The 21,721-nt window shown below is 41.6% G+C and overlaps 1 protein-coding gene across 1 annotated transcript in view; it reads left to right on the forward strand.

The window, feature by feature from the left end:
- The window catches only part of COMT (catechol-O-methyltransferase), a 216,393-nt gene that overhangs the window by 92,965 nt on the left and 101,707 nt on the right, over nucleotides 1–21,721 (forward strand). The window contains exon 2 of the mRNA XM_044068700.1: nucleotides 4,269–4,506. Within this exon, the coding sequence (XP_043924635.1) occupies nucleotides 4,353–4,506 (154 nt within the window). The 5' untranslated portion in view covers nucleotides 4,269–4,352. The remainder of the gene's footprint in view (nucleotides 1–4,268; nucleotides 4,507–21,721) is intronic.

Consider the following 21,721-nt stretch of genomic DNA (forward strand, 5'->3'; position numbering starts at 1 on the left):
ATCTATGGCCTTGGTGACTGTCTCAAAGAAGTCAGCCAGGTTTAGTAGGCATTATCTGCCCTTAACAAAACCGAACTGGGTCGGGTCAAGTGTTTGGAGGTTCCCAATGTCTTTGTTAATGAGTTCCATGATGATGTGCTCCATAGCCTTGCAGACCAGGCTAGTCAGGCTTATGGGGCGATAGTTACTAGGGTCAGTTGTGGCCCCTCCTTTGTGGAGTGGAATATCCGTTGCTGTGCGCCATTCTATGGGCACATAGCCTGTGGAGAAGCTGAGGTTGAACAGCATGTTTAGGTGAGGGGTTAGTTTGTTCTGCAGATCGTGCAAGACGCATCCTGGGACACCATCTGGCCCCATTGATGCTGTGTTTTTGGCTTTTGAAAGGGCTGTTTTCACCTGTGCATCTGTGATTTCTGGGACCCTACACTTTACCGGTATTGTTGTGGGCCCTTTTGGAGGTGAGAGGGGGGGTGAACTGTGCACTGAATCTATCTGCTAGGATGTTGGCAATATCAGTAGGTTCAGTATATTTTGTGTTATTTTGCACTAGCTCAGAGCATATCTGTGAGTTGCCACTTAGATTCTTGACATAGCTAAAGAAGGCTTTGTGGTTATCTTTCGAATCCTTGGCTATTTTTCTTTTGAAGTTAGCCTTGGATGATTTTATGAGGGACCTTATTTTCTTACTGATACTGATCAGGGATGTCTTTCCTTCTTGGGATTTGCTTTTTTTCTGAACTAGTTTCCTCCTTTTATTGTATAACCTGTTTATGGCAGGGGTCCACCAGACTGGTTTCCTTCTCTTAGGGGAGTGAATGTTGGTTTTGCTAGGAATGGCATAATCCATGCATCCTTGTAGGTGCTCATAGAGTGTATTTGTAAAGGATTCTGCATCTTGGGCAATGTTATCTTTTAGCGTGGGGGCTGTGAAACTTACCACTTCTGTCTTAAGTAAGGTGACGTTTGCTTTAGAAAAGTTTTTCACTGTGGTTTCCTTGGTTGGGGGTGGTGGTGGGGTGTGGACATCCAGAGTGATTAGTTTATGGTCTGATCCTAACCAGTGACAGGTTGACCTCCGGTGCGGAACACCTGTCGCCCATGTTGGTGATGACCAGATCCAATATGTTTTCACCTGTGGTAGGGGGGTTTACCAGCTGATCCAAGGCATTTGAGTTGATAAATTCCAGGAAGTGCTGAACCTGGGAGTTTGTACTCAAGTAGTTTTCCCAGTTAATGGTAGGGTATTTGAAATCGCCCAATATTAGGGTGTTCGTTAGGACCTTCATGTTTTTCAGTGTCTCCAAAATGGCAGAGTGGTGGTCCTGGGTCATGTAGGGTGATCTGTCGCAAGCCACAATTTGCATTGAAGATTTGCCCTATGTTAGTTGCACATGGATGATCTCAGAGGTATCATGCTGTGCCACTAACCTGGGGGTGTAGGTATCGTTGATGAATATGGATACACCCCCTCCTTTTGTGTTTTGGTCTGTGTTCTGTGGCCGAAATGTGTGGTATGAGTTGTAGCCCGGTAGTGCTGGAGTGCTGTCTGGAGCCTTGAATCAGGTTTCAGTTACTGCACAGATGTCGACATTCTCCATACTGAGAAGTGCTTCGAGCGCATGCATTTTGAGATTTAAACTCCTGGCGTTGAGTAGCATAACCCTCATTTTTTTATTTGTGCTGTTTATGGAGGTGGGTTTGACTTTTGAGCCTCGCCTAAAAAAGGCACTATGGGGGCAGCAAGAGCCTTGGCCAGTATTCGAAAGCTTAGGGGTGACAGGTGCAAGCAGTCTCTTGCGAAGCAACGTGGCTTGTTGAGCATGTCGTCCCAGGCTAACAGACACTGGATCCCCTTTGAATGACACCAGAAGGTTAGCCAGTTGTTGAAATTGATCATTTTTTCTTTATACTGAGGTATCATTCTTGGTGAGGGCAGGATGCTACTCAGGGTCAGGGTCATATCCGCCTGGGCTACATGATCAGAGAGCTCTTCCATGTCTCTTTTCATGTAGTCCAGGGAGGTACGTCTCAGGTCATTCACACCAACATGAACAATGACAGAGTCATATTTGTACTTGTTCTGGAGTGACCTGAGTGCTTGTGTTATCTGGCGGATTCTGGCTCCCGACAGGCAGCTAACAGTAACTTTCTCCTTGTCCAGCCTAGTGAGTGGGATGTCAGTGTGCCTGACTATAGAGTCACCTATTACTAGTGTGTTAGGTATGTTATTTCGCCTTAAGGGCTGCGATTGTGCGGCACATTGATTTTGTGTTTTATGTGTTGTCTGATTTGTGACAGGAGGTGCAGGTTTTTTTTTGGGTGTCTACTTTGGAGCTCTCAGATGCTTTTGCAAGTAACAGCAAAAGGACACTTCGCGGTTGCATATTATTGTATAATAATATCTCACAACAGACTGAAAACACCAAGCACCTCTTCATTTTATGAAACCAAGCAGTGATGTTATTACAATGTAATAAAAATCCTGTAATGCCATGCGACTTAAAAATAGCCCCCAAACATCAAGAATTACATTTTAAAGAAGACAATCTGTTAAAGGTCACATAAATAATATTAGGTCAACTAAGATGTGTATAGTTGTTGAAAAGAATGTATTTGCCTGACACTTCAATAGTAATACAAGGTACATCAAATATAAAACAGACTGTCATCTTTAAACTGTAATTGCTGGCATCGTCTGATTCATTGAATTTGTCTTTTCAGGATATACTGATGCCCATTATTTGACATTGTTTATAAGGAGCGTCCGACTTGGCAATAACCTCTTTTCAGCAGAGGCTCAGAGAGAAAAGCTCCACAGTTAAATCAGTTTTACAAACAAATAAAACATCATGTATACATAAGAAAGCAACATTTACAATAGCCATATCCAAGGTGTGTGCACAGAGCATGAGTACAATTAATTGAATGCAAGTGATAACATGCTGCAGGTGAGGTATTACAAACCTCATATACTGGAAGAGAAAATGCTGTAGTAATGACGTTAGAACAAGAAAACTCTTTGACTGTTTGGTTAATTTTATTTTATTCCAATATATGCAGGATGTAGGAAATAAAAAGGTTCATAGGAAAAGGGGGATAGCCTTTAGTAAATCTTGAAAGGCAAGTATTATTTGACGAGGTGTGAGAGGTTTTGTAGAAGAGAGGAGGTTTGAGGCAAACAGATGGATAGGAGAAGAGGTTTGTTAGTAAGGGAAGTTTGAAGGATGAGAAATGAAATGTTGAGAACTGAGGAGAGGATATAAGACACTCCTGTGGGGAGACTGGTTGTGTTTAAGTATTGAATTCGTATGCATTTGTAAGTTTAGGCTAACTTGGGGATCCACAGAGGTATGTTCAATAAGTACTTTTCAGTGTAACTTGGGGATTCATAGGTACATATCAAGTATCAACGAGATGTTTTCTGAGTTGGCACTTAAATGACGTTGAGTTGTCTCAAGTGAGCTGCGAGGGAATTCCATTTAATTGATATACACTTTGAACATAGCGAATCCCCTTGCAGAGTTTGTTGATTTAATTATTCACAGCAAGGAGTCTGTAGTGGAGTGTAGATTTTTTTTTGGAGAGTAAAGATGAATGATACTGTTTAATGCTGGGTATTTTTCAGGGTTATGAAGTAACTTGTTTGCTGTAAATAATTGACAGAGTCTATGTATGCGTCAGCTAAAGCCAATTTAGCTGCTTTAGAAAAAGGCAGTGGTGAAGTCTGTAGCGCTGATTTTTGCAAATTTTGCTGTAGCGTCAGTCAAGCTTATGTGAAAGAGATGAATTTAGGTTAGTAAAGACTGGAGAGGTAAAGAGGAGCATGAACGTCAGTAAGCTGTAGCTATGTATTTCCTGGTCTCATCAGTTAGGAATGGCTTTATCCTATATAGGGAGCCACGTTTTTTGTGTATTTCATTTTATTACCTGAAGTAAATGATTGAATTTCGTTGGTTATCTATGTTCTTGCCTTATGGATTTATATGTGTAACCATTGCTGTTTTTGTGTTGTGTTGTTGGGCTGAAGTCACAGTGAAGAGTTTTGTTTGGTCACACAGCTGTTTGGATGTATGTAGTATGAGTTTAGTCTTTTTGGGTTTAGAGAAGCTGGTAGTTGTCCACTGAGGATTTATTTCACACACGAGTGCTGTTGTTTTCATGTTTGAGGAAGGTGTTCTCTAAAGTTCTGATGCTTTTTGCAGTTTGTTTTTTCTGAATAGAATTTTGCATCTGAATTTATTAGTATGACATTTTTTTCTTTATTGTAGCAAAACTTCTCTACTTTAACAAAATAATTTTTTGGATCACCTGTACTGCGGAAATAGATTCCTTTGTCGGGCTTGTTGAGCAAAATGATAAACTACAACAAAGGCCAAGGCAAGGAGCAGCGAATTTTAGATTTTGTGATAAAAACTGCTACCAAGGGAGATCCCAAGACAGTAGTAAATGCAATCGACAAGTACTGCAGTGAACAGGAGTGGGCAATGAATGTTGGCGATAAAAAAGGTAAGATCTTCTTAATTTGTTGAATCAGAGTAACAAAATTGATACCAGGACTTCATAAGCAAAGTACACAGTTGTTCTGATGAGTACATAATCTGCTTTTTTAGCTCACTGCATTTCACATCGCAGACCTGCAACTCTTTTTTTTCACAAAGTTTGGCATTCTTAATAGAAAACACTAACCTTACGTTTAGCTTCTCCTGTATCCATTATGTGTATGTGCTGTGGTCTAATGGCACTGAAACGGTATCTTTGAACTTTTTCCACAGCCAGTTTCCTGCTGAGTGCATGAGGGAACTGGTTACCGCTGTACTGTAGGCAGGTGTTTCCTTTGGTTTTGTTTCACTGGGGCTAATATCCATGCAGTAAATCACTCTACCTCTTCTTAACAATTCCTGCTGATGGAGCATGCTGTTGAGGCATGTGCTGTGCATAATGGCTTACTCTTTTTTTAATTAACTAATTTAATTATTTGACATATGCAGATGTGTTCAACACCCTTGTTTAGTACTCTGTTGATTTGTTGCCTCCTGTGAGTACTGCATTGTAAGACTGCCCCAATTTTCAGAGGGTGCACAGTGGATCAAGTAAGGGTTTATTCCATTTATCCTCCAGTCATCTGACATATTGAGTTGAAATCCTAGATCATTTAGGCAAAACGCAGAGGGTGAGTAAATCTTCAGACCTTGGTGACTTTAAGCTTTTTTAGACTGCATTAGATGGGGATTGAAACTGGAGGATAATATTTGTAAATGTAGCACAGTTTTCAGTTTTATTTCAGCTATTGCAGCTGCTTTATCTCAGAAATCTGCTTTGGATGGTAAACCAGTGACCTTTATTTTGTAACAGAGATTCCATGTAGTGTTATTGTCTGTGTGTAAGAGTTGTATTCTGTGTCACTTTAATCACATGTGGGAAAATGCTGACAGTTCTTTCACGCTGTGATGTATTTGTTTAGTCATTCGTTTATTGGGGTCTATATTGAATCAGCAAAAGCTTAAAAAAATGAACGCTGATTCATTGACCCTATTTAAGCAAAAGCTTACAATCCCGCACACCCAGAACAGCGATTTTATTTCCCAGGGGAAAAAAAATTTCTGGGCCGGTTTTGCGAGTTTGCTGTTTCCTCCACTGTGGTGCGATCTTGAAGTTGGTATATTTAAGTAGGAGGGGTGTGGGAGGTGAAGCCCCCCAAATTAAATACTGTTTTAAGATTTTTTTTTTTGTGTGGAACAGCGATTTTTTTTCCCTGGGAAGAAAAATCGATGTTCCGAGTGTTCGGGATTCTAAGCTTTTGCTTAAATAGGGTCGATGAATCACCGTTCACTTTTTTAAGCATTTGGTGATTCAGTATAGACCCGTTTATTGTTATTGGCTGACCCAAGAAGGGCTTTATCCATAACCAGGCCAAATCTTCATTGTTTTTCTACAGGTCTTATAATTTATTCCTGTTCTCATTTCTCCTGTATTAGAACTGTTCGCATTGGTCATTATGTGCTGATTTATTGCAGTGCTCCCCTTATTTTAGTTTTAGTCTGTCCTGCATATTTTCTGTGTAGTTATTACTTCTTATACATTAAATGTAATTTTTGCTTGTCTTTTCCTTGTGTTCATACTTACAAATCAGCATTTTTATTTCCAGTATTCAGTTGTAGTTAAGAAAAACAAAGAAATTAACTGGTTAAGGAATGTTCAAATGGATTAATCGAGTGTGCCCATGTCAGAGCCTTCATATCATCCATTAGTTTCACTGTGTTCCTCTGGTGTTGCTCCTTGAGAAGCTAAAGACCATGAGACAGGCACATCCTCAAGAGCCACTGAATTGTCCTCTTCAGGCAAGGCATTCTTGGAAGCATCAGGGGAGGGAGGGAGAGATGTTTCTTCACAGGACCACACTAAGGAACTTGAATCTTGGGAAAGGGCCTTTTTTTCTGAGAGCTCTGTTTTTAGATGGATCTACCAGGAAAAGGAATTGTAAACTTAGGCATTTTTTTCTCACCTGTGGCCTTTCTTACAAGGTAGACCAACAGTATTGTCTGGGTTTTGCCAAATATTTATTCAAAGCCTTTTCAGTCATTAAATTCTGCATTTTCCCTTTATCTAAAAATGAAAAGCTTTCTCTTTCACTCAGATTTTGACTCACAGCCTGAGGAACAGGAATTAAATTTAGAATCAGATGTTGTCCATTTCATTATTCCTCACAACCGGGTCCTTGGATCTGACATTGGATCCAAGCCAGCCATTACAAAAGACATTTGCTGCTAATCTCAAGTTCCTCCCACTCCCACAATGCCCTGCATCTTCACCAATCTCTCAGATCTCTTTTACTGCCTTCCTGTACAGACGCATCTATGCTGATTTCGAGATAGTGATAAGTTAAGTGCCTTTTTGCTGTATTTTTTCGTTCTAATTTCTGCCTAAACTCTATTAGTACCTTATTTATACGTTCCCTCCTTCTGTTAGAGTTCTTTGGGCGTTAGGGTATTTGTATTTCTGTTCTCTTTTCTTCTGTCCCATGCAGCTTTGCTAACTTTCATTTTTTCTATTAAAAAAAAAAAAAAAAAAAAACTTTCCTGGTATTTTTAAGTTGATTACTATTGCTTTTCAGTAGTTTTGTCACGTGAGTGATGTGTTTGCTGGTTTACTGTCTCTCAGTAACTACTGTGGTTAGTGTGGACGTGGTGTTTGCTTGCTTAGTGGTCAATGGCGGACAAGCCCACTGGGTTTAAGTGCGTCTCTTGCGGACACAAAATTCCTCATTCAGACTCCTATGACAAGTGTGTGTGTATACTGTTCAGGTGCTGCTCATTTGGAGCAGGAATATAAATTGTGTGTGTGGCCTTTAACCCCCATGCCTTAGTGGATCACCGCAACATGTTGATTCTTGAAGGACTGTTACCTTCATCCAGTCAAGACTCAGCAAAGCCTGGAGTTTCGAAGGAACCAAAGAAAAGGTTACCTCCAGTTTCCTCTGGAGCTTCTTCTGTAGTTCTGGAGAAGAAGAAAAAACTGACAGATCCATCACCTTCAGATCCTAGGAAGGCCAGGTCTATTCAGATCAGAACAGTACCTTGGAGCTGGCATTATTCACCCCCGATGTACCTTCTCAGATCTGACCTACCTCTGATCTGAATGCCTTGGCTCCTAGGATGCTTTCAGATTTGTCGAAGGTTGTTTTTGTTTGGAGCTTGCATTCTCAAAGCCAGTCGTCTTTGGCTGTGAAGGTTTCAGATCCAAGGGTTTCAGAACCATACGCCAAGGTGAGAGAAGTCTGTTTTCCCTTCAAGGCCTACCCACTCCTCAATATCTTTTAGGTCCTCTAGACTCTCCAGCTCCGACATGGACAAGATGATGCAGAGCTTACTAAAGGCTCAGATTGAGATGGGGGTCTTATCCTCTCCGTCCCATCTTGGGTCCATGAGACCCCATCACCATTTCTCACGAGTCCTGATCTGACCGTCTTTTTTGGAATCCCAGGATCTGGATGTCCCCAGAAAGATGCTGTTGGAACCAAGGATATTGCATTCCTCAACTCTGGCATTGTCCCAGACCAGCTCGGCTCTGATAGTCTCAGATCTGAGTGGGTCCCATTCATGAGAGGTCAGTAGCAGCTCAGACATGGATAGTTCTCTCTATACCACTCGGGGCATCGGAGCATGGCAGCTTGGATCCGGTGTTGCCTGGGAGCCGCGAGTCTGGAGTGACATTTTTTTTCCTCCTTTTTCTGCTCTGAGGAGACTGGGAGGTGGATCTCCAGGGTTGTCAGCCTTCCATGTGGCAGAGAGGGCATTTTTCAGACCTGGAAATGCATCTCCTCTTCCGGACCCTTTTCATCTGGTCAGAGCCTTGGTCCCATTCATCCTACACAAGGTCAGCCCATCCAGGACATCCTCCAGCCTCCCACTGTGGTGAGAGCCCCCTCCTCTTCCAAGTCCTCCCCTGAGTCTCCCCAGAAGGAAGTGCAGCGGAAGAAGACATGCAAGAGGAAGCACATTGACTCCCCTTTGGAGTTTTTGACAGATGACACCAATCTCGATGGGGTAGAAGGGTCCCCTCTATCTCCACCCGATGGTATCTCATTCAAAGATATCCTGAAGCACAAGGGTAGATGGTCTGCCCAACCCCCTACTTCTGAGGAATCTGTGTTTCTGGAGGCATTTGGGATGGGCCCATCTACATCCTGGGTGTCCCCACCGGTGGATGAGCTCATTTACCTGGTCTCCCGCCGGGCTTGGAAGGAACCTGATGCCATGGAGCTTATTCCCAAATGTGCTGACAAATTCTTGAGCCCTCTACCAGATTGCCTCCACTGGAGTAAAGGTATTCTTGTTGATGCCATTACTGAGTCAGTGGCCACAAAGGAGCTAGGTGAGCAGAGCTCCTCTGTCCACCTCCCTCCCCCAACAAGGAGCCTTGGGCCTTAGGCAGACATGGGAAGCATGTGTACACCTCAGCAACTTTTTTGCAGAGAATGCTAAACTATTTGGCACATTTTATGCGTCTTCAAAGAGATCTGGTCAAGGAGGTCACCAGTTCTGTGTCCGCGTGCATGTCGGAGGAGGACTTCAGTAAGGTCTCTCCTCAGTTGTCGACTCTCACAACCTTAGCTAACTAACTCATCAATGAGGTTGATTTCCAACACTGCAGAAAGGTACCTCCCGAGCAGCCGGAACAGGCATAGCCCTAAGAAGACATGCCTGGTTAAGGCTTTGCGGGTTTGTGAAACCCTTTTAAGGCATCTTTTACCATTGCTGTATTTGACGGGTCTTCACTGTTTGGACTGTCGGTAAAGGATACACCTACCCACAGAGAGCAAAAGGGGAAGACCCTGTCTGCTGTAGGGATTAAGTTTTCTCCCCTGCAGAGGCTATTTTCAAGGAACCAGTGCAGTGGGAAGAAGATTTGGTTCAAAAAGTCTCAGGGTTCTTTCCTGGATGTTCTTGACGAATCCTCATCCAGAGGTAGAGGACGAGGTTTCAAAGGAAGATGCTGCAGGAGGGACAGAGGGGGTCCAAAGAATCAGGGCATTAGGGAAGCTTTTTCTGACAGGCCCTATCAGCACTCCTGAAGCGCTGCCCGACTGCCATACTCTAGAGGCAGTCAGGGGCAGACTATCCTTGCATCTAGATGCTGAACAAAACTAACAAATGATGCCTGGGAGCTAAACATAAGTTCCAGAGGTTATTTTATTTCCATTTTCCTTCCTCCTCCTCCACTCCTGCAAAGAAAACTCCCTGATGTCCCACTCAGTCAGAGGAAATATGCCATGGATGAAGTTCAAAAACTTCTAAGAAAGAGTCATCCAGCAGGGCCAACCGCACAACAAGGATGCAGAACTTATTCTTGCTTCTTTTTGGTGCCAAAAAAAAGACAGGGACCTGCATCCTATATTGGACCTGAGCAATCTAAATTTGTTTGTCAAGACGTCAAAGTTCCGCATGGCGACGGCCCAGTCCATCTTCCCCTTACTACACAAGGATGATTGGATGTGCTCCTTAGACCTTAGAAAACGCATACTATCACATAAAGATTGACAGGCGCTCCAGAAGACATCTGCGCTTCTGGCTGGGAGCCAATCATTACCAATTCAGAGCATTACCCCTTGGACTCAGCACATCCCCCAGAGTATTTACCAAATGCATGTTGGTAGTGGCAGCTCACCTGAGACTGCAAAGATTCCAGGTGTGTCCTTACCCAGACGATTGGCTATGGCACAGTCAAGGCATCAACTGGAATTGGTGGCACAGTATCTCCTTCATGTCCTCTATCAGTTGGGGATCTCAATAAATCTGGCAAAATCAAATCTGACACCTTTGCATGTGATAGAATTCATAGGAAAGCAACTGAACTCTGTCACGCAGATAGCGAGCCTTCCATTACAATGAGTGTTGTCTCTGAGACATCCAGTTCAGTTTCTATTAGATATGCCGTCTCCTACAACAAGACTTGTTCTAAGAGCTCTAGGTTCCATGTTGGCTGCCATACTTCTAGTGCCCTTAGCAAGGTTTTATATGCAGGTACTTCAGCGGACACTAGCAGTCCAGTGGCCAATTCTGTATCATCCCTTCACTGTTCCCATAAAACTGACTCCAGTTTGCAGACAGCATCTTCGATGGTAGATGTCATCAGATGATGTTCACCTAGGCAGACCCCCCCCCCCATTGGCCACAGTGACCACAGACACTTCCTTATTGGGGTGGGGTGAGGCATTTCGGAGGAAGATTGGTTAAAGGCACTTGGTCCACCCTGGAGACCAAATTGTACATCAGGTTTCTGAAGATGAGCGCAGTCCTTCTGACACTGCAGGCCTTTCAATACTGCCTACCTCTGGGAAATGGTAGCAGTTCATACAGACAACATGTCAGTGGTCTGGTGTATATCAACAAGCGATTGAAACACACATTCCTGGGGAGACCAGTGTTCTTGCACACAGACTCAGCTGATCCATTCTGAGCCTACACGAATGGTCCCTGAATCAGTAATGAACCAAATATTTCACCAATGGGGCCAGCCTTGCTGCGAACTCTTTGCATCTCCTTTGAACACCAAATTCAGCAAGTACTTCAGTCTGATCCTCCCAGCAGGGGAGTCACCCAGGGATGCTGTCATATACAGTTGGCCTCGAGGTCTCCCGTATGCTTATCCATTGATCCCATTAGTACCAAATGCCCTACAGAAAGTCAAGAGGTTCAGATTCGAGAGCATATTAATCTTCATAGCCCCCTTCTGGCCTCTGCAGGTATGGTTTTCTTTCCTACGGTCTCATGTCTAGTATACATCATGGATACCAGATCCCAGACAGGATCTGATCTCTCACCCGTTAGGTCAACAGGACCTCAATCTGCATTCTGTGAGACTGACTGCTTGGTTTCTCCAATTCCAGTGATTTTATGAAAGTCCAGGCTAGCATCTCCCATCCGTGACATTGTTCTTGTTTCTCAAAAACCTGCTATCAAAAAAGTTTACAACAGGACCCTTTTTCAGCTCCCTTTTTCAGCTCCCATTTCAGTCATCCTACTTTTTCTAAGTTCCCTTTTTCAAAAGGGAGTCAATTTCTCCACGATTAAATTACACAAACTGGCAGCGATTGCTAATTTTCATGTCACAGATGATTCACAGTCATTAGCTTCCATTTCATCATCTAGGTTATGCAAGGCCTTTATGAAAGGAATATTCCTCCTTAGGCCTCCTTTGAAAGACCCCTCAACTCCTTGGGATCTGAGTCTAGTTCTTCAAGGTTTTCCACAGTAGCTCTTTGAACTGGTTGATTCCTGTGATGTGGTGTGTAACCTAGAAAACCATTTTTTGTGGCCATTACTTCCACTAAGTGAGTATCAGAACTGCAGTTCTTGCCTTCTAAACTGCCTTATGTCTGTTTTTTCAAGGATAGAGTATCTCTGAGAATGAATCCCTCCTTTATGCCTAACCAGTCCATTAATTTCCCTAATTACTCTAACAAGGGTGAATATATGCTATACCTCTTTGATGTTCATAGACAGTTGCATTTGTATGTGCACAGGATGAGGGAATTTAGGAAGTCTGAGCAATTATTTGTTTCCTTTCCATCCAACAAGTTAGGCCAAGCAGTGTCAAAAGTAACCCTAGCTAAATGGATCACCAATTGTATCTCCATCATTTTCTCCATGAAGGGACTGCAACTGCCCCATTCACTGAAGGCCCACTCAGCCAGATCAGTGTCTACTTCTTCAGCCTTTGCGGCTAGAACCTGTATTGATGACATAGGTGCTTTGGCGGCTTGGTCCAAGTCACATACTTTATTTTGCATTACAAACTGGACATAATTTCCAGAAACAGAGCATCCTTTGGCTCCGCGGTGCTGAGGCATATCCTTCCATAGGGGCCACCCTGGATAATTATGTAGCTGGGTACTCTTTCCAGTTGTGAGGAACAATGGAATGGGCAACATCAGATTTAGGAGTTATGTACTTACCATAACTTGGTATCTGTGTTGTCCTATTTCATTATTCCTCACATCCCACCAAACCCTCCCCCTTCCAAGATGTCTAGGGGCTCCTAGAAGAGTCCTGAGTTCTTTGTTTTTCTGTCTTGAACTTTGACTGATAGCTTGGTTATTGTTGTTGTGGTTGTAGTTGCTGCTGTTTGTAGTTATACTCTTATCTTCACTTCTCTTCACTTTATTGTGAGGCAATGAACTCTATCTGAGGGGTTAGGGAAGCTGCATGGCATTGTGGGAGTGGGAGGAGCTCGAGATTGGTGGCAACTGTCTTTTGGAATGACCGGTTCGGATCCAATGTCAGATCCAAGGACCCAGTCATGAGGAATAATGAAATAGGACAGCACAGATACCTAGTTGTGTTAAGTACATAAGTCCTAATTATGTCTCTCAAGTTCCTATTCTTTAGAATGGAGAACTCCGAGGAAAGCTTTTTCTTCAGTTTACCCACCAGAAGAGTTTACTTTGTAGGATAATATTGCTAGAAGGAAGCAGTTATTTCAGTGGAAACAGAAAGAAATATCAACCTCCGCAAAGATATGATTTGCCACAGGTGGATTTTCCCTCAACATGCAACTATCCCTCATGTTTTGTCCTCCTTAGAGGATGCCTTTCTTGCAACCAGCAGTTCGGCCTGACAATCTGTCACCAGCCCTCAGAAAATCTCTAACTGTTTTAAAGTTCTCCAGCTCACACATTTCTGTTTGCAAATCCCAGGACAGCCCCTGCAGTAATTTCTCTGATAAATATCTTCTGCCAAATACCTTATGGCAGCTAATCCTTTTCCTTCTGAGATTTGATAGATTTGGGAAGAAAGTTTATATTTCTTCCATTTTAGGCTTCAGCATAGTAATTTGTCAGGCTCGTTGTATAAAATTCTGCTGGCTTCCTTTAAAAATTTAAGTTGCTGACCTTCCTTCTTCAGACATTAAGATACCTCTGAATTCTTGTGTGCCTCGGGTAACTAAAACACTCTTTAAAATGTTCTTATGACAATGCTGATGTGTTTCGAGCAGCTGCCATTGGGTCAGAAATGAGATTTGCCTGGCTGCTTTTCTCAGAATTTGCATGAAAATGGAATTTCTGAATGCTCCCTCCCTGGTTAAAAATATTTTAAGGACCTCAGCAAAGGAAGGGTCAAACAAAATATTTGACAAAAGAAGAAAGTTAATTCAAGGGTTACCTAGATTTTTCGGGTCTATATTAAAAGACCAAAGAGGGGTTTCAGAAAACACCTCATGGTCGACATGTAATGAGCGAACGCACTAAAGCGTGAACACTCAAAACAGCGATTTCTTTCCTTGAGAAAGAAATTGCTTAGCCGTCCCCCTGTGTTTGCCCCTTTCCTGACTGTAGTGCGATCTCAGAGTTGGTATATTTAGTTAGGGGTGTGTGTGTGTGTGGGGGGGGGGCAAAGCCCCCCATGTTGTTATGTTTTAAAGTGTGTGTGTGTGTGTTTTGTGTTTGTGCTAGCGGTTTCTTTCCCAGGGAAAGAAATCGCTGTTTTGAGCGTTCACGCTTTACGTGTCGACCAACAGGTGTTTGCTGAAACACACCTTCAGTCTTTTAATATAGACCCGATTTTTCAACCCTCCATTCCCAAATATAATAAGAGCTTTCCAGGATCCTTTTATAGGAAACCAAATAAGCAATCACAGTAAATCACATGTAAACAGTCTTTCAGAAAACAATTGTATAGAGGTTCAAAAAACAAATACTTTCAAAACCAAAGACAATGTAAAATATCAGATTTACTATACTTCCAATTTTGTTTTTCTCTCCTCCCCACCCAGGCAACCCCCCCTCCCTGCAGATTTCACAAAATCTAGCTCTTCACTTTTACCTGTGGCACCGGATAACTTCAGACACGAGTTCTCAGAGTCATTCAAAAGGGCTACAACTGACTGTGGGATCCCTTTGTCTTTTCCCAGGGGATCCGTCTTCATCCATCCAATCAAACTCCTTTGTTTTCTCCACTCTTGGATCAAATGCTGTCTCAGAGGGTGATGGAGTCTGTTCACCCAGATCAAATAAAGGATTTTTCTCAATATTTCTGTGCCAAGGAAAGAAAGAACCCATAGACCTATCTTAGACTTTTTTCGAACTTTCACATCCAGATTCCAAAATGCTCTTGCTACAGTCTTTTTTATTGCTCATTTCTCCTTCCAGTTTTCTAGTAACATTAAATTTAAAAGTTGTTTATCATTTATTTTTATTTATTTATTTTATTTTATTTTACATTTGATAACCGGGATAATCTGACTGGACATGTGTCCATTCACAGCGGAGGCCCGGGGAGAAAAGCTCCAATTCTTGTACAGAAATAGCCAAGAAAAAAATAGCTCTACAAGGCTTATGTAGAATATTTAACATTGATTATAAAGGTATTATTTTTACATACAAAAACTGTACAACAACTTAACAATTAGAATCACTATGTTTTTACATATCTTACATTTAAAAATAAGGATGAGGCATGCTTTGTACAATATTACAAAGAAAATAGAAGAAAAAAAAACAAATAGCAGGTAGTTGGTCAATTGTACTTTTACTGGTATGAAGACAAGAGTTGGAAAAATTGACTCAAAGAGTAGGGAATTACTAGCAGTGGGAGTTCCTGAAACTAGTTACAGAAACAACAGGAACTGCATATAGTATCGATGTAGAGTGAGTTCCTGAGTGCATGACAACACAGGAGATTTTAGCTACACATTAATAGGCTGTTTTGAACATGTGCTTAAGTGATGCATGGGCACAACCAGGAATTTAATAGGTGTGTCTTGAGATGGTGTTTGAACAGTAGAGGTGAAGAAGCTGAGGTCAGGGAGGTAGGGAGGTTGTTCCAGTTTCTGGCAGTGTTGTGGGAGAAAAGATCTTTTCCTGCAGAGTTATTAGCTTTTTCGATACAGAGGAGAGTTTTTTTCTGAGGAGCGGAGTGGGCGGTTTGCTGTGTACCTGGTTAGGAGTTTGTTCGGAGATGGAGTTTTGTCAGGATGTTTTCAATATTGTAGGCAATTATCAGTTGTTGATAGTTAATTAGTTTGGGGAGTTCTAACCATTTAAGTTCTCGTAGTGCCTGACAATGATGGGTTTTAAAGGAACAGTTTTTGGCAAGTTTGGCAGTTTTATTGTAGCATGATTCAAGTTGTTCAAGGTTTTGCTTTCTATGGTGGGTAAGGATATGTGCGGCATACAGGAGTGTCGAGAGTAGATGAGTTTGGGCGAGGGTGATACATACCTGATCAGATAGGAATTTTTTATGTCTGTATAGGGTACCCATTTTTTTATGTACTTTTTAGATTGTTTGTGATATGTGGGTGTCAAATAGCAGTTTGTTGTCAATTGTAACTCCTAGTAGCTTGGTGGTGTTAGTGGGGAAGATGTTAGTGCTATTTTTGGACGTGATTGTGAATGGGGGTTGGGTGGTTTTAGTTTTGTAAGGAGCAAATATGAGTAGTTTGGTCTTACTGGGATTTAGTGAGAGTTGGATCTGGGTGATCCAGCTTTCTACTGAGGTAAAGGATTCCTGAGTAAGTTTTTGCTGGGTAGTGAGAGATGGTGATGAGCAGATGAGAGTAGAGTCATCTGCATATTGTATTAAGGTGGCATGTTGGGAGAAACTATGAAGGTTCTTAGTAAATATGGTAAAAAGTAATGGTCCCAATATTGAACCTTGTGGGACTCCTACAGTGTTTGGGAGTATGGGAGATGGTTTCTTTTGCCATTGTACAAACTATTGTCTGTTTGTTAAACAGCTTTTAAACCATGCTGTGGTAGGTGGGGCAAAGGCTAGGGAGGTTAGTGAGTCAAGAATAAGGGTGGGATACCATGTCAGATGCCTTAGAAAGATCTAAGAATATTGCTGAGACATAGTTGTTGTTATTTCTGCATTGGTTAATTGTGTTGGTGAATGAGAGGAGAGCAGTAGTGGTGCTGTGGTGTTGTCGGAAGCCGTGTTGTGTGGGGGAGAGGAGATTGTTAGAGTTTAGGAATTGCATACATCTTTCCAGTATTTTGGATAAGGGGGGTAAGATGGCTATGGGGCGATAGTTAGAAAAGTCATAAGAGTTCCCACCTTTGTGAAGGGGGAGAATGTATGACACTTTCCATAACTTTGGGGTGCAGGAGTCCTGAATGGAGTGATTAATGAGAATGGAAACAGGGTAGGATAGTGCATCAGCTGCTATTTTTAGGAAGTCTGCTGGTAGGTTGTCTGCAGCGAGGGTGGTGGGTTTAAGATTTTGTAGCAGTTTTTTGATTGTGGAGGTAGGAATAGGTGAGAGGGTAAAGGATAGGGTATTGTTAGGGGGTTGTTTTGGGGTATGGGGCTGGCTGTTGTTGGAGAGTTGCATAGACAGGGTTAAGATGGATTTAGTGAAGTGGTGGCTAAATTGGCAGGCAATGTCTGTATCAGTGTTGTTGGTGGTCGGGGTTGGGGTGGCTGTTTTACCTGGTTTAAGTAGTGAATTGATGGCGTGCCAGAACTTTTGTGGGTTTTTCTTGTGTTTATTTTGGACATTAAAGAAGTAGTTTTGTTTATCGAGTAGGGTTTGTTTTTTTTGCTTGGTTTCTAAGTTTTTGGTAGTTTTGCTTGGATGAGTCAGACATATCTCTTTTCCATGCTTTCCATGACTTATCCCTGGCTTTTAGAAGGGCTCTTGTGTTTTTGCTTAACCATGGGGCATAGTTAGTTTTTACTTTTATTCTTCTGATGGGTGCTAATGAATTGAAGACATTAATAAATGTGTTATTAAAGTATTCCACTGCTTGGTCTAGGTTTAATGTTAGTAGGGGGTCCCATTTACAGTGTTTTAGGATATTTTTATTTATTTTACATTTGTTTACCGGGCTAGTCCAACTGGATACATGTCCATTTTCAGTAGAGGCCCGGGAGTTAAGCTCCAAGGTAGGAGAATGAAATTAACACAATAACATCTAAGGATATATGAGCTAGATAAAAACTGTTAACAGTATGTATAACAGGTTATCACCGTAAAATGTACAGTGCCGAATACATGCATAACAAAGGATCCAAGTACAATCTAAATTGACAGTGCAGAATACAGGCATAATAAAGGCATGTAAATACAATCAAGGTAGTCAAGAGATAATTAGTAACATAGTTTAAAGAAGGAAGGAGTTGCTTTTAATGAGTAGATGGGTTAGGAAGAGTAGAGTATATAGAGACACTTAACTAGTCAGGTTTAGAGCATTGGCATAACCAGTGTGTTTTGAGGAATACTTTCAATTTGTTTTTGAAACAGGATAGTGAGGGAAGTGTGGAGAGTTCATTTGGAAGGAGGTTCCAGGTTTTCCAACTATATTAGAAAAAAGGGAGTCACCAGCTTTATTGTTTGTTTTAGTAGTATGTACTAGAAGTTTCTGAGAAGACCTTAAAGATTGCAGGTTTTTATAGGGAGTGATTAGTGTGGACAGAATTGGTGTTTTGGAAGGTTTGTAAAGAGTGTTGTGGGCTATAGTTAGCTGATGGAATTAGATTTTGTAGTTCAAGCCATCCTAGCTGCTTTAAATTAAGGCAGTGATGGGTTCTAAATGGGTTTCCTGTTGCAAATCTGGCAATATTATTGTAGGACATTTCCAATTTGTTAAGATTATTTTAGATAGGTTAGTAAAAATAGGTGAGGCGTAAAGAAGAGAAGAGATTAGATGAGTGTGTGCTATAGTGGTTCGAGCTGAAGGTAGGAGAAAGGATTTTATCCTATAGAGAGAGCCTAGCTTTTTGTTTACAGTTTTTATAGTATTGTTAATATGGATGTCAAAGTTCAGATTATTGTCAATGGTGACTCCTAATAGTTTGGCGGATGGTTCAGTGGATATAATGGTTTTATTGGTAGAGTTAACTGAGGAATCCAATGGAGGGGATTTCTTAGTAGGAGAGAAAAGGAGGAGTTTAGTCTTTTTGGGGTTTAGGAGAAGGCATCTATGTGTGAACCATTGCTCAACTGTGTTAAATACTTGTTGGGTAAGATAGAGAAGTTCAGAAGGGGAGGGGTCTGAGCATATCAGTGTAGAGTCATCTGCATATTGTATGCATGTAGCTTGGGGATTGGCAAGGTGAAGGTCATTGATGAATATGGAAAAAAGTAGAGGTCCAAGGATGGACCCCTGAGGGACTCCAAGGTTGATGGGTAGGTGAGTAGAGAGAGACTTGTGCCATAGTACAGCCTGTTGTCTTTTATCCAGGTAGGACTGGAACCACTTTATGGAGGATGTATCCAGTGACAGGGATTTCAGTATAGTGATCAGAATTTGTTGATCTACCATGTCAAAAGCTTTAGACAGGTCAATGAATAGAACAGAAGAGAGTTTGTTAAGGGTGCGGTTGTTGTTAATATAATCTGTGAAGGAAAGAAGGGCAGTAGTAGTGCTGTGTGAGGGTCTAAAACCATGTTGACAGTTGGCTAGTATGTTATTATGTATTAGATGGTCAGGTAATTGTCTGTGAATGCATTGTTCCATGATCTTTGCCAGAGGTGAGAGGAGGGCAATAGGGCAGTAATTGGAGAGTTCAGTGGATTGTCCTCCTTTGTGGAGGGGGATAGTATGCGATATTTTCCATAAACTAGGGATATGACTTTCAGTAATAGTTCTATTGATCAGGATAGACATGGGATAGGCAATAGCTTTGGCAGATTGTTGTAGGAATTCAGCAGGTAGTTGGTCTGCTGAGGGGGAGCATGGTTTCAGTTTCTGTAGAAGGGTTAGAATATATGATGTTGGGATGGGTTGAAAATGAAAAGTAGGGGTAAGATTGATTCTTTGGAAGGTAGAGTGAAGTTGTTAGGTAATAGTTGACTAGCTAATGTTTGTATAGCATCAGTAAAAAAGGTGTTAAAAGCATTAGCTATATTCATTGGTGATTTGTGTTCAGTATTTTGAGGGTTTGGAGTAGTGGATTGCCCTGGGTGGAGTAGTTGGTTGATACTAGACCAAAGTTTCTGTGGTTTGTTTTGACTGGCTTGTTGGGGTTGGAGGTAGTAGGTTTTCTTGTCAGATATTATAGCTTTCTTAGTTTCATTTCTTAGTTGTCTGAATGTTTGTTGGTCTTTAGGGTTTTTTGTTTTCCTCCATTTTGACCAATGTTTGTTTCTAGCATTGATTTTATGTTTGGTTTCCTTAGAAAGCCAGGGAGCATGTTTGGTTTTAGTTCTAACTAGTCTGGTTGGGGCATGGTGGTTGAGGATGGCAAGGAAGTTGGAGTTAAAGTAACTAACGGCTTCATCTAAAGGTAGGTTTTGTAGGGGTGACCAGTTGCATGCTCTTAGTTCCATCTGGAAAAGCTCAGGGTTAAAGTATTTTTTAGACCTGATGTTTTTAATGGATGTTGGGGAGGGCAAGTTGATTTTATGTCTGATGATATACGTAAGAGAGTGGTCACTTAAATCATCAGGGAGGGTTCCTGAGTCATAGATATGAGGATGATGGTTGATGAGGATCCAGTCTAGTAAGGTTGATTTTTTGTTGGATTTATTCATCCTGGTGGGGAAGGTAATGGTTTGGGAATACCCATGTAGGTTAATATGGTTTAAGGGGAAGCTGCTGCAGAAGCAGGTCCAGACAATATTTGTGTCACCTAGGATAATGGTTTCTTGAGGCAGGTTATGCGAAAGCCGGCAAAGTATATTTTCCATGATTGCTATGTTATAACCAAGAGGTAGATATATACAGATGACATAGATGGATTTGGAATTGTTAAGAAGAGGTTTGGTGATAAGAAATTCTGCATTGGAGTCTATAGGTGGTTTGCAGTTATGAGTAGTTAATTGTAAGCTAGGTTTATATAGGATAGCTACCCCTCCACCTTTCTTGGATGTTCGGTCTAGTCTTAGGATATTATATCCAGGTGGGATGATTTCATTGTCTTTGGTTGGAGGTTTTAGCCAAGTTTCTGTTAAGCAGAGAATATCAAAGGAATAGATTTCAGTTAGAGCTTGGAGTTGAGTTACTTTATTATTTATACTTCGTATGTTAAAATGAGCAATTAAGAGGGAGTTGGATGGTCTAGAAAGGGCTTGGGTAGGTGGTTTTTTGAGGTTGAGGAGAGAGATGGGAGTTGTTTGGGGGCCTGGGTTAGGGTGGATGTCACCATCCTTTATAGAGAGTAACAGACTTAGTATGGGTTTTTGAATCTGCTGTATAGAGACAGACATATTTTGGGGGTTGGATTGTTGTACTTTGTGTGTAGGGTTGGTATGTAATTAGATGAGAATGTTATATTAACGTGAATACACAGTAAAGGTGAGTTTGGAGATTTGGTTTCTTTTTTGGGATAGTTTAAGTTTGGGTCTAGTGAGTTCTCAAATGAAGTGAAAAGATGAGTAAGGATTAAAGGATGTAATAGTGAGAGTGTGAATAAGAATGTGATACAGGAAGGGATGGAGTGAGTATTCATTATTTGGATGGATATTGGTTCTTTGTAGGTAGAAGATAGAAATGTATTGGGTGGAGAAGAGAGAGTGAGTAGGGTATGGTGAGATGGGAGGCGAGAAGTGAGAGGGGAATGTTTGTGGAGTTAGGTAATAGGAGAGTTTGTAGGCAGAAAAGATAGAGGGAAGAGAGATTGAGAAAAGGAAATAGTGGGATTACGAGGTAATATTAGAGAGTACAGGTGAGAGGATGAGGTGTGGTTAGAAGGTAATGGAAAGAGGAAGGGTGTGGTTGGAGAGAAATAGGAAGAGGTGTGGTTTAGGAAGTATAAAGGCAGGACCCCTGGGGTGTGTGGGAATTGGGGCTAGGGAGGGGAGCGGAGTGAGCCTGCAGGGCGAACGGAGCAGGTAGAAACATATACCGAAGCAGTTAATGAAAAACAATCAGCTAGGCTAGTTCTAGTGATAGAATGGAAAAGAATAGGGGCTAGAAAGTGTCTGTTGTATGTATATGTGCAGGGGAAAGGACAAAAAGAAAGGAAAAGAGAGAGAGGAGTGGGGAGGTGTCAGTGGACAGTAAAATAGAAGGAAAAAGCAAAAGAGGCAGCTAATATCACTTCAGGGACTATTGAATTTAAGAAATGGGGTAAGGAGTTGATAAAGAAAAAAAAGGGTAAGAGTAGAAAAGTCTGGAATTAGGGTGCCATCTAGTGGGCAAGTCTAGTATAGCTAGTTAGATTGAGAAGGAGTAACAATGGTAGACTACAGATAGGAAAGTTGAAATAAAAAGAAAAAAAAATCAAGGGGGGATCTATACAGGTGGGAGGGAAGAGATAGTGAAAGGTTATGTAGAAGG

This window comes from Protopterus annectens, chromosome 4.part0 (genome assembly GCF_019279795.1).
Source record: "Protopterus annectens isolate FY-2018-M chromosome 4.part0, PAN1.0, whole genome shotgun sequence".
NCBI classification, from domain to species: domain Eukaryota; kingdom Metazoa; phylum Chordata; order Ceratodontiformes; family Protopteridae; genus Protopterus; species Protopterus annectens.